Raw genomic sequence first — 12,618 nt, forward strand, 5'->3', positions numbered from 1 at the left:
TTTAGTATAAAATATGATTTATGATCAGTGAATATTATGCATCTTTTTACTTTCAGAAAAGGGGGAAATCCTAATATGTTGCAATTATTGAATCATTTTCATTTATAATAGTGATATTTAGGTAAAATTGTATCTTAATTCGATTTGTGTAAAGTTATGATTATGCACCCTAATGCAGCTGCCTCTTACTGTTGACCATGATTGGAAAGATATGGATTGAACATTTTTAGGACATGGACCCGGAAACCAAAAGAGGGCCAGGTTTTTTGCATACTAGAGATCATTGAACAAAGGAAAATTAACTTTGAGTACAATTAATCTATTTCACAGGTAGTGCTCGGAAGCTGCCATTATCTTACATGGTGAACAACCCTATGGCATGAGATGCTCACTTTTTTGGAATTTATTTAATCCTTTTGCAACAAGTTTCTATTATATCCTTGATGGATATTTCATGGAATACTCAATGTGACATCATAGAGCTGGCATATTGCACCTGAAACCAACTGCAAGTCAAAAGGCAGTTGCAGCATGGCATATCTTGGTTTTCAGGGGTGTGTACATATACATACATATATATATATATATATATACACACACACACATAACACACATTTGCGTGTTATCACTAGTTACATATTGCATGTTGTTACATAGCTCCTTAAATTTTCCTTTTGTGAAAAATACTGATTATTCAAATATTTAAATAGTTTTCAAAGTTATTTATTCCAACATGGTTTCTTTACATTCTGGTCCAACACAAAGAAATCTTGCCTTCCCTTTATATAACTAGATCTCAGCACTAAATGGAAGATTGTGTTTTTTAAATCTCTCCCTGTACTAATTATAAAATAATTTTACATGGTTGATCTTTAACAGTGCATGAAAAGCTATTCTTGATGCTAATTTTCATAAACACATAGCAGCAGCAGAACAGATTGTTACCATTTTCTACTGGCCTTGCTCTCGTTTACTTAAATCACCTTGTTGGTTAAATTTTATATACAGAGGAAAATATTGTCCTTTACATCTTAAGGAAATCTTGCATGCACTCAGATTATCCAGGCACACTGTAAACTTCTAAAATAATAATCAAATTATCCTTGGTCTAATTCTGTCAATGAAAATCCTGTGATCTGATTCAGAGTATTGGTGGGCAGATGAACAAGAACAATAGCAAGCAATCCAAGGGACTGAGGCAGCAGCCATTAATGTGTGATGGAACTGCAATCTTACTACTAGCAGTAATAAACATTCCAGCAGGTTTCACATTGAAATGGGAGCCTCAGCAAATTAACTAAAGCACAAGATGTAATTTGCCATTTCCTATTCCAAAACAGAACACACTAGAATGTTTATTACTACAATATATCATCAACTGGATGCAACTCTGGTGACTTTGTAATGTTCAAACAGTACAATCACCACTGAAGTAGCATTAATACTCTTGGGTGGCATCAGAAATCAGTAACCACTATGAGGTCTGTTGAGAATATAAAACTTGCCATGCATTGCACACCAGAGGTTTTATACCTCAGCAAAATTCTATTGATCCTATTACCATTAGCAAACTACAGTTCAGTGAGATGAGGGAAAACTGCAACATTTAAGTCTGTAATGTCACTGCAATTAAATTTCATAAAAAATAAGTGCTTATGATGATTATTAACAATGATGGCAATTTAGAAAAGGAAAACAATATGCTTCACACAGCATATAGTAATTACAGGTTTCACAACTCAAAGTTGCCAAAAAAATCCTGATCTTGCAAGTTTTTATCAACACTATCTCACACCATACGTGTGGATTTTTTTTGCCAGTACTCTTTGCAGTAACAGTGCAAGCGTCTACAACTACTATCTTCTTGCTACTACTGTAGAGAATAGAAACATTCCACCACCTCAGGGGAATCTATTCCATTACTGCTCCCAGTCATGTAGACGGCAGTTATACCCAGAATTTGAGAAACCCGCCTTGCTGCTTGACAGGCTTCAGGTGTAGGTATTAAACCAGTATTCTTTTTATACAGCTGATGTCTGGGATTATGCTGCTGAAATTTAGATTCAGCATTATGTGATTCACACATAAGGTATATATATCGTAAGTGGGATAATTAGAGAAAGCCTAATTGTCAATGCACTGAAGGATATTACTGTTTGCTGCAATTTTCCCTCACGGCACAGTTCTTACACTTAGTCCTAATTTAAGATTCCAATTCCATGTTGTGCTAATGGCTGCACCCATGATATTGCATTACAAGCCAACGTTTCTTGTTGTAAACCAGTCGGGAAGTGCAAAAATGAGATCTGAAAATGAAGTGCTTTTATTTATTTTTAGAAGACATGTATGGAAAAGTACAAGCTGGTACAAGTTTTTCCCTAAAAGAAAGAAATAAAATTGAATATGATATCTGACACTTGGACAGATGAATACTATATAATGCAGTATTCAAGTTTACGAGCATGACTACATTTGGGGATGCAGCGTCTTTGCAAGACTTAATGCAAATAATAATTGAAAGCAGCCTGAAATCGTACCTGGAATGACAGTGGGTTCTACCGAGGTCCGGAAGGAGAAGGAACCAGCATCTGATCTGCCTTGTAGGTTCTCAGCCACGACATAAACTTCATACTCCGAGTTCCATTCCAGGTTTCCGAGTATAACATATTCACTATCAGCTGGCAATCTCATTTCGGGTTTCCAGTCCGAGTGATGTTTCTGTGAAATAAATCATTGGTGAACAAAGAGCCACCAGAGCTTCAACCTAATTGATTTTTGAAAGCTACGTATACATAAGTTAAAGCTATGGTGTCACTGTGCTATCATATTGCTAATTTCTAGTCCGTTTCAGAAAATGTAAAATCCGCTAATGGTTGACCTTTGCACTGTGATTTGGGTGCAGAGATAAATGGTATACAGATTTATCAAAAAAATGTTAAGGAGATACTGCAGATTTGAACCCCAGGGATAATTTTCACTATCATTCACCTGCTGTGTGATCAGGTGATTTTTCATTATATTCTGGGCTTGTCAGTTATTTGACTTTTTGGATAGAAGTGATACTATTGAGACCTTTGGTTCATCAATGAAATTAATGTAACTCACACAAGCTAAAGCATCTCCTTCCTAAAAGCACATAGACCAGAAATAAAATTAAGGGGTAAGCTTGGTAGGAAAGGGGTGGGAGATTAGTATGTGAAAGTTGAACTTTTCCCAAAGAATACAAGGTCACTTTGGCAAAATAAGATTCCTTTTCATTTGTTCAACTTCGACATAAAAATAATGTGTAACAAAGAAATTCAAAAACTGGCGATGGGATTCCAGATCTGCAAGCTCAGGGCTCGTTGGATCACTGGAGTTCCAAAGCTCCAGTCATTTAGATTTGTCAATTGAGGATGATAATGTTTGGTGAAAGCATGTAAATTGCAACAGTTGGTTGGCCTACAGATAACTTAGGATGCCACTGTTTGGATCTGATTTTACATGATTTTGCTGGAGAACAAAACAAAGAGATGCATTCAGTTACCAATTTTGCTAACTTTTTAGTGATGACTTATCCAGGGCATTGTTCCCATAAGAAACAAGCATTTGTCTCAACCGTTATGAACATTTCTTTCTATCGTTGTAAATACAACGGGATAAACAGCAGATGATGGATAAAACTTAAGTACCTTGAATTTCAGGTGTAAAATTCAGATCCAATTTTTGGTGTATACGATGAATGGGGTCTACAAACTGCCTGTATGCCAAAGTAGGTCCCAAAGTGGGTCCACTGCCAAAGCCATTTAAGATCATACAAATCCAAAGGTTTAAATGGTATTAGCATAATCGTGCTTAGGACAAGATTCAAATACCACCAAAGGGAAATGATAAGCAGAGATAGTAATAACATGAACTCTCAAAGTGCTGGAAGAGATCTTGGTCTAGTATTATGCCTAGACAAGACAAAATCATCAGGACATTATGCTTTTACGAGTTATAGTTTTATTCTCAGAAGGAACGGACAAGCATCTTCCATATAGCATCACAGAAATTTCAGCACAGGAGACAGTTGAGCCCACTGTGCCTCGAAGATATATATTCTGATTCCATTTCCTTGCTATCTCCGAGTTCTACAATATTTTTTTCAAGTGTTCATCTAATTCCCTCTAAAATGATTGTGGAAGTGCATTTCATATTTAAAGAACTATTTGCATGAAAAAAATTCTAACCTACCCATTTATGCTTCTGATACCAATCATAAATTTATGCCCCCTTATTACCAATTCACTGACCATGGGAACTAATATATCACTATTTACCCTTCACTAATCCAGTGTACATAGTCCTAGTTTTTCACATGTCTCATGATGACCTCATCCTATTATCCTTGGTATCATTTTAGTGAATCTGCACTGCACCTTTTTCTTGGCTCCAATATCATTTCTAAAACACCATGCCCCAAACTGCACAAAGTACTTCAACTGTGGTTTAATCAATATCTTCTGAAGATTCATTATCACCTCCCTGCTTTTATATTTAATGTCCCTATATATAAAACCCAGAACCCCATTTAGTCCTTGTTTCTTTCCTTCCTGCAAACCCTGTTTTTAAAAGTCAATGTATCTGCACTCAAAATCTTTCTGTTCCTCCACTAGGATTTTACTATGAGGTATATTTCCATTCCCTTGTTCTTTTTCCGTAAATTTACACTACTTCACAATGAGATATGTTAAACAGCATTTACCACATATCTGCACATTCCTCTGTTTTTGTTCTCCTGAATTCTTCTTCACAGCTTTTCACGCCCCTAATTTGGTATTGTATGCAAATTCTGATTATTATTCCCCCCATGCCCATGCCCGCATTACTTATGCACATGGAGAACACAGGGTCCCAAAATAGATCCCTGCAGCAAGTCATTAGCAACATCCCGGCTGTAGTGCTGAAGACTTGTGCTCCAGAACTAGCCGTGCCTCTAGCCAAGCTGTTCCAGTACACTGGCATCTACCCGACAAAGTGGAAAGTTGCCCAGGTATGTCCTGTCCACAAAAAGCAGGACAAATCCAATCCGGCCAATTACCGCCCAATCAGTCTACTCTCAATCATCAGCAAAGTAATGGAAGGTGTCATCGACAGTGCTAGCAAGCGTCAGGAACTCACCAATGCTCAGTTTGCGTTCCACCAAGACCACTCTGCTCCAGACCTTATTACAGCCTCGGTCCAAACATAGACAAAAGAGCTGAATTCCAGAGGTGAGGTGAGAGTGACTGCCCTTGACATCAAAGCAGCATTTGACCAAGTGTGGCATCAAGGGGCTCTAGTAAAATTGAAGTCAATGGGAACAACACCTCCTGCATGTTCCCCTCCAAGTCACACACCATCCCGACTTGGAAATATATCGCCGTTCCTTCATCGTCGCTGGGTCAAAATCCTGGAACTCCCTTCCTAACAGCACTGTGGGAGAACCTTCACCACACGGACTGCAGCAGTTCAAGAAGGCTGCTCACCACCACCTTCTCAAGGGCAATTAGGGATGGGCAATAAATGCTGGCCTTGCCAGCAACGCCCACATCCCACGAACAAATAAAAAAAATTCAGGGGGAAAACAGTCCAGTGGCTGGAGTCATACCTAGCACAAAGGAAGATGGTAATGGTTGCTGGAGGCCAATCATCTCAGCCCCAGGACATTGTTGCAGGAATTCCTCAGGGCAGTGTCCTAGGCCCAACCATCTTCAGCTGCTTCATCAATGACCTTCCCTCCATCATAAAAAGCTGAAGTGGGGGTGTTCGCTTATGATTGCAGTGTTCAGTTCCATTCGCATCCCCTCAAATAATGAAGCAGACTGTGCCTGCACACAGCAAGACCTGGACAACATCCAGGCTTGGGCTAATAAGTGGCAAATAACATTTGCGCCACATAAGTGCCAGGCAATGACCATCTCCAATAAGAGAGAGAGTCTAACCACTTCCCCTTGACATTCAACAGCATTACCATCGCCGAATCCCCCACCATCAACATTCTGGGGGTCATCATTGACCAGAAGCTTAACTGGACCGGCCACATAAATACTGTGGCTACAAGAGCAGGTCAGAGGCTGGGTATTCTGAGGCGAGTGGCTCACCTCCTGACTCCCCAAAGCCTTTCCACCATCTACAAGGCACAAGTCAGGAGGGTGATAGAATACTCTCCACTTGCCTGGATGAGTGCAGCAGCAACAACACTCAAGAAGCTCGACACCATCCAGGACAAAGCAGCCGGCTTGATTGGCACCCCATCCACCACCTTAAACATTCACTCCCTCCACCACCGGCGCACCGTGGCTGCAGTGTGTACCATCTACAAGATACACTGCAGCAACTCGCCAAGGTTTCTTTGACAGCATCTCTTAAACCCGAGACCTCTACCACCTAGAAAGACAATGGCAGCAGGCGCATGGGAACACCACCAGCTACACGTTCCCCTCCAAGTCACACACCGTCCTGTCTTGGAAATATAACGCCATTCCTTCATCATCGCTGGGTCAAGATCCTGGAACTCCCTTCCTAACAGCACTGTGGGAGTAGCTTCACCATGCAGACTGCAGCGGTTCAAGAAGGCAGCTCACCACCACCTTCTCAAGGGCAATTACGGATGGGCAATAAATGCTGGCCTTGCCAGTGATGCCCACATCCCGTGAATGAAATAAAAAAAAATAGCTACAGTTCTCCAATTCGAGAAACATCCTATTCTCTTCTTTCTATCCTTCAACTATCTTTCTATCGAAGCTGCCACTTTACCTTTAATACCATGAGTCTTAATCTTTGAAACAAGTCTTTCATGTGACACTATCAAATACTTTTTGAAAGTTCAAAAACAAATCCATTTCAATCTCTTTGTCTATATCTTCTATCTTTCCTTTAAAGAATTTGATTGAATTAGTCAAGCATGACCTGTCCTTTACAAATCCATGCTGACGGTCACAGATTAGCCCATATCTTTTTAAATTTTAATAATGTTACGCCTTATTATGTTCCTGGCACTTTTCCTACTAATGACATGAAGCTAATTGAGATGAGTGACTCAGCGTGCTTCGCAGGATGTAGGAACACATATTAATGCTAAATGCACAATTCAGTGGACTTGGCTGTTGTGCTGCAAAAAGCTAATTACCTCACAAGTTGTGCCAAGGTAGCCTTATCATAGCCTTATATTAATGCTGTGCATTAAGAATGCATGGCATGTACATGCATCCTTACAGTATTGCAATGCTTTGAATACTTTCCCTGAATACCCTTTATGTGTCAACTCCCTTTCCCATGCATCCTCATCTGCTGAGCACCCTGGCATATCTTCCAATCTACTTTATCTGCACATTGCATGTTTATACCACTATTTCACACCACTATAAGCTGAAGGCTTACACATGGACATTCCTCTTGGAAACCAGAGACATCCAGAGCTGAGAAGCAGGGAATGTGGAAGCAGGAGGTTTGGCCTCAGCTCATAGTTTGTTTCAAATTCCTCCTGCTCCTTTTTCTCATCCTAATCATTCAATGGAACCAAACCATAAGCTGAAGTGCACTTCCATGTCAGTCATTTAGCAGAATTCTACATCTGAAGAGCGGTCATCTGGACAACATTGTAACACTTGTCCCAGTTCCCTTTCACAAGGTGTGCTACATGAATCTGAGGTAGAATTCTAGAGAACCAGTACCTCACAGCAAGCAATGTCTCTCACTCTAATGCTGCAAAGCACCAACTCATGTATATCCAGTGTGATGGATGTTGAATGAGAGGAGGAGAGTGCATTAGGTGGCACAAAGAGCATGAGTGGGCAGGGACAAGAGCAGGAGGTGGTGGCAAGCTAAGAGAATGAACCAGTTCAATGGAGAGCCAGCTTGCATTTGTCCACGACTGATGAGGGACAGGCTTCTGGATCTCAGAGGATCTGCTTTTAAAAGGAGCATCAAAGATTGCTATAGTTATTGGAGACTGCAGTCTCAGCCTCCTGTACCTCCTCCAGGAGATTCATGTTGATTCCTCATTGTATTGTGAAGTTGTGGAGAATGCAGCAAATGATAACACAACAAATGATGGCTAGTATAGCCACACAAAATCAAAAAACTGCAGTCTGCGACAGACTGTGTGGCAACTCCAGGGATGTCTGTAGTGGAACTTCCTCTTGGCATGCTCAGACATCTGCCATATAGGCCTTAGGCAATAAGCTCTCTCCTCCCTCTTGGACAGGCTTGGCAATCACATGAAGAGATTTGTGGATAGGAGATTTAAAAACGCATTGGTTTGCTGTCACATGTATTAGTGGAGTTGGTGAGACAATGCCCAGTAGCAGAGGTAGGCATGAAATGGGCATGAATGATATTGTTTTCTCTCAGGATGACAACACATCCAGATCCTTTTGCCAACACCCCTGATGACTGCACATGTACAAAAAAGTGGGCAGGGCCAAGCTGCTCCATAGCTGCTAAAGTGGCAAAGTCTGTAGCTGGGCCACCTCAGGCCCTTGTTCACAAAGATCAAAGACCGCCTCAATCCCAAAAACTTGTCACGGACATCACCAAACTATCGTACATGCTCCTGCCACTGGGAGAGAGCATGTGGAAGAAGCATTAGATCAAGTCCAGAGAACAGCAACCACACACTGTCACCAAAGGGAAGCACCAGGATATCATACAGTAGCAGTTCAGTTGTACTGTGCTCAGAAAGTGTTCTTGTTACAGTGTTAGATACTGTATTATTTAAATGGTTATGTTTGGCAGTTCAATTGGAGGTGAAACCAATGTAGGTAAAAGCACATTTGTTGAGGGCATGGTGAAGATTATTTTGAAATTATAACATGGATACAGGCCATTTGGCCCAACCAATTCGTACTGGTGTTTATCCTCCATAAAAGCAGTGGTCCTATGTGCTTTCCATTTCCCTCCTTTAATTAGAGGATCTGTAGTACAACCCCATTAACGTAACAATCCCTTTATCATCTTTGATCTCTAATCATATTGACTATCTGAACCTCTTTCATCTGTACTTCTCTACAGCACGTATTCCCATCTTCACCAATACTGGCACTCCTCCTCCCCTCTTACCTATTCTGTCCCTCCCAATTATAAACATATTATAACCAAATATGTTTATTTTTCACTCCCAATCAGTTTGCAGCCACGTTTCTGTTAGGAAAATATAGATTTAATACACTATGACATAATGGCTTTTAATTCAACAAATTTATTCCCTATACTCTAAGCACTGCAGTATGTGTTTTTTGTTTTGTATTTAAAGCTACTCCTTTTCCCTTGATTTTATTTGCCTTGTTCCTTTATCTGTCTTTCTCCTACATATAACAGGTTGATTTGATTTTCCACCTCTACTAATTTTATTCCTTCTGTATACTAACATTCACTGAGACAAAGGGAGAAAGACATTCAAGCATCAGAGATCATTCAGGACTGATTCCCTATGTATCAGATGTGATTTTATTGAGGTACATCAGATAATAAAAGCAATGGAAAAGGTTAAACTAGAAAAGTACCTCAAACTAAACTGTGAGAATAAGACAAGAGAGCACAGGTTCAAATGAGTAAAGTGCAAATTTAGGATTCATGTTAGAAAGTTGTTCTTCACACAATGGGTGATTTAACACACACAATAGACTTCTAGGTAGTGGCAAACCCTGGAATAATTTAAGAAACAACTGGGTACCGAAACGGGAAACTGAAGGGTATTTCTAGATGGATGAATTAAGATGAGCTGAATGGGCTTCTTTGTCCATAGTTAGCTAGCGTTCTTTTGAGACCTTCAGAAAGTCTCTTGGTCAACACCTTAAGTCTTTCTTTTAGTGAGAGAGGTGTAGAAAAAGGTTTAACAGATGATATTTCCTATTGTGTAAAGCTACCAATTGGAATTCTAACTGCCGTCAAGCTTGAGGCACCTGCTTGATGAGATGATGAAACCGCTTGAACGTCACTGAAGATTTAGACACTTCACTGGATCCAGTGCGACTGTCACTGAATCAGCTGCAGAAGGTACAAGGTTGAATGGATCAGTGATTCATGTAGAGAACATATTATGAGCCCCAGCAGACCCTAATGTTTACTTGGCTATAAAGCACTGATCCATCCTTCCTGGAACACACCTGGGAATGCTCACTGGTTACACCCAATTCCTTGCTTGACCTGGAGCTGGTTTGCCTCTTGGCTTAAGATGTCTTCTGCATCTTCAGAAATTGAACTTGGACATCCTTCCAGTGAGCAAAACAATCACATTTAATAATTTTGCTGAGTTTAGAGCAAGCTTCCCACTTCCGAAAGTTGTATAATATTAGAAGACAAGCTAAACAGGTATCACAAGTCTTGGTCACTGGGAAGGTTCCATGATAATCAATGCAACATTTGAAACAGAGATCTTAGATCTACTGGGGGTGTAGGAAGAGTTGTCTGGAAGCTAATCAAGTGTGACAGGTCCCAGTGGGCTGGCAATGAGATTAAGGAGTGCACTGCCTGCAGAAAGTGGTATTCATGACTGAGTAAAAGTGAAAATATTGGTTATAGGAAGTTCCACAAGCTACAAGTTTTCAAAAAAGACTTTTACAGCATTATTAGTGTCAGCCTTGGCTCAGTAGCAGCACTCATATTTCTGAGTCAGAAAGTTGTGGGTTCAAACCCCACTGCAAAAACATGCGCACGTAATCTTGGCAGTGGAAAATGCCATTGATTTCTATGGTAATGAAAATCGGGCGGTTTCTATAATAGGTGACTGGCATAATGCCAGTTTTACGCACAACTGGCAAGTTGAAAATTTACCCCAGTGTCTTTACAAGGTTTTTCTCGTCTGTAAGGTGGTTGTAATTCCTAATTTACGTGGAGGTTGAGAGAATGCTTTTTAGATTATGAAGGACACTGGAACAAATCCAATGTTCCCTGGTATAAGAAACATTGATTAGGCCCATGTTTTCCCTGGCTCGCAAAGTCACTTTTACTGAGAAGGTATCTGAAAAATAAATCTAATTATCTTTATAAAAATACGCAGAACTTATAATGAGTATTAAGCTTTATGTGGAAATTTTCAACACTGTTACTGAATAGAATGTTAGTAATGAAAGAAAAATCATGATAGGTGGACACATTTTCCTGTAATATTTTGGTGTAAAGAATATATTTTTCAAATTCCATTGTACAGAAAACAATGTTTATTGTCTATTTCAGAATTCAAAGATTTAGGTCCTTTGCACATTCTCTGTACTTACAGCTTTGTATCTGACCAGGTAATGTCGGATTGGGGAACCACCATCATCCTGCTTGATCCAGTTCACTTTGTAGATATTTCCACTTCCGAGTACTTGTCCTTCAAGTTTAGGTGGACTTGGTTCTCCTACAAGTTAATGTTGGTAACACCACATTTCTTATCCAATAATCCAAACATTCTTATCTAATAATATCACTGCATTTACTCAGAAGACGTTAGCTTTATGTTGATTAATAATTAATTTTTCTTTTACCAATGGCTTGCAAAAAAATTGTATTCAAATAACTTACTGAGAACAGAACTGCATTTAAATAATATGTAATGATAGTGTTTGCTACTTTGCAGTAATTGGTTGTATTTAGTTACTAATGTGTAAGGAAAGTAAATGTGCTGCAGACAATGCCATGCTTGGAGGTTTTATCTAATTAAAAATATTCAAAACTGCCAAGACAAATTTAAGTGTTCAAGTTCCTACTCGTCCTAACTCATTAAGTCTGAAAAATACTTGACATTGAGTTATGCAGTTCACAGCTGGTAATATATTAACAGAGCAGATTCTGACGTTAAACTGAACCCCCCTCACACACACACACTCATCTGTTCCTGGGCTATATGCAAACTAAGATGAGCTGTTCAAAGTTGTAATAGGTTGCTGTTGATCATTAAAAATGTCATACTTTTGGTTTATTGTGGTATATTATGCATATAAAAATCAGGCAATGAGGTAATAGGAGTTCACAGAACTTTTTGCTGCATTGTTAGACTGTTTACAGAGATGACTCTGACCATTGGTCTCTGGATGTTTATGTACTGCTTTTGATCAAAGCCAGGAAAATAATAGATTATATTTTTGTCTTAAAACATATTGCAGCTGTCTGAGACATCATTGAAGATTTGAAGAATAAAATGAAAGTATCAGGACCACTATGAGAAAACCAATGGTCCAGGAAAATAAGGATGCTAAATTGGGCCGTGTAGCACCTGTTTCGGCGCTGCACGGCCTCTCCAACATCCAAGATGGCGTCTTGGATGCGCACGCACGTTACCAGCGTGACGTGTGCCAAGCGCCATCTTGGTATGGGAGTTAGCGCATGCTCAAATACTGAACACCGGAAGCATATAAAGTAAGGAGAAAATGGATACAGTGTGCATCGCTGATTTAAAGTGATGGACACCATTTTGGCACTGAACGCTCAACTCAACACACAGTCTTAACCCCAACCATCTGAACGAGTCTTAGAGTGCCTGGAGGACCCCATCAGCACTACTTAAAGGGACCAGGTAGGATTTACAGGTTAGTGGCTGGATTATTGCTTCTGGCTGCCGAGACATTTGTAATTGTTTTTGGAGGTCTCCTATACTTGAATACTATGACTTGGGGACATAGCCTAACATTTAGA

The 12,618-nt window shown here is 39.8% G+C and overlaps 1 protein-coding gene across 8 annotated transcripts in view; it reads right to left on the bottom strand.

Moving 5' to 3' along the window:
- Positions 1-12,618, bottom strand: part of LOC137301486 (neural cell adhesion molecule 1-like) — a 441,173-nt gene that overhangs the window by 52,815 nt on the left and 375,740 nt on the right. For all 8 annotated transcript variants that reach the window (XM_067971002.1, XM_067970999.1, XM_067970998.1 and 5 more), the window contains 2 exons: positions 11,220-11,344; positions 2,538-2,718 (listed from right to left, as the gene is read on the bottom strand). In XM_067971002.1, coding sequence (XP_067827103.1) covers positions 2,538-2,718; positions 11,220-11,344 — 306 coding nt within the window. The remainder of the gene's footprint in view (positions 1-2,537; positions 2,719-11,219; positions 11,345-12,618) is intronic.

The sequence above is a fragment of the Heptranchias perlo genome, chromosome 33, assembly GCF_035084215.1.
Source record: "Heptranchias perlo isolate sHepPer1 chromosome 33, sHepPer1.hap1, whole genome shotgun sequence".
NCBI lineage: Eukaryota > Metazoa > Chordata > Chondrichthyes > Hexanchiformes > Hexanchidae > Heptranchias > Heptranchias perlo.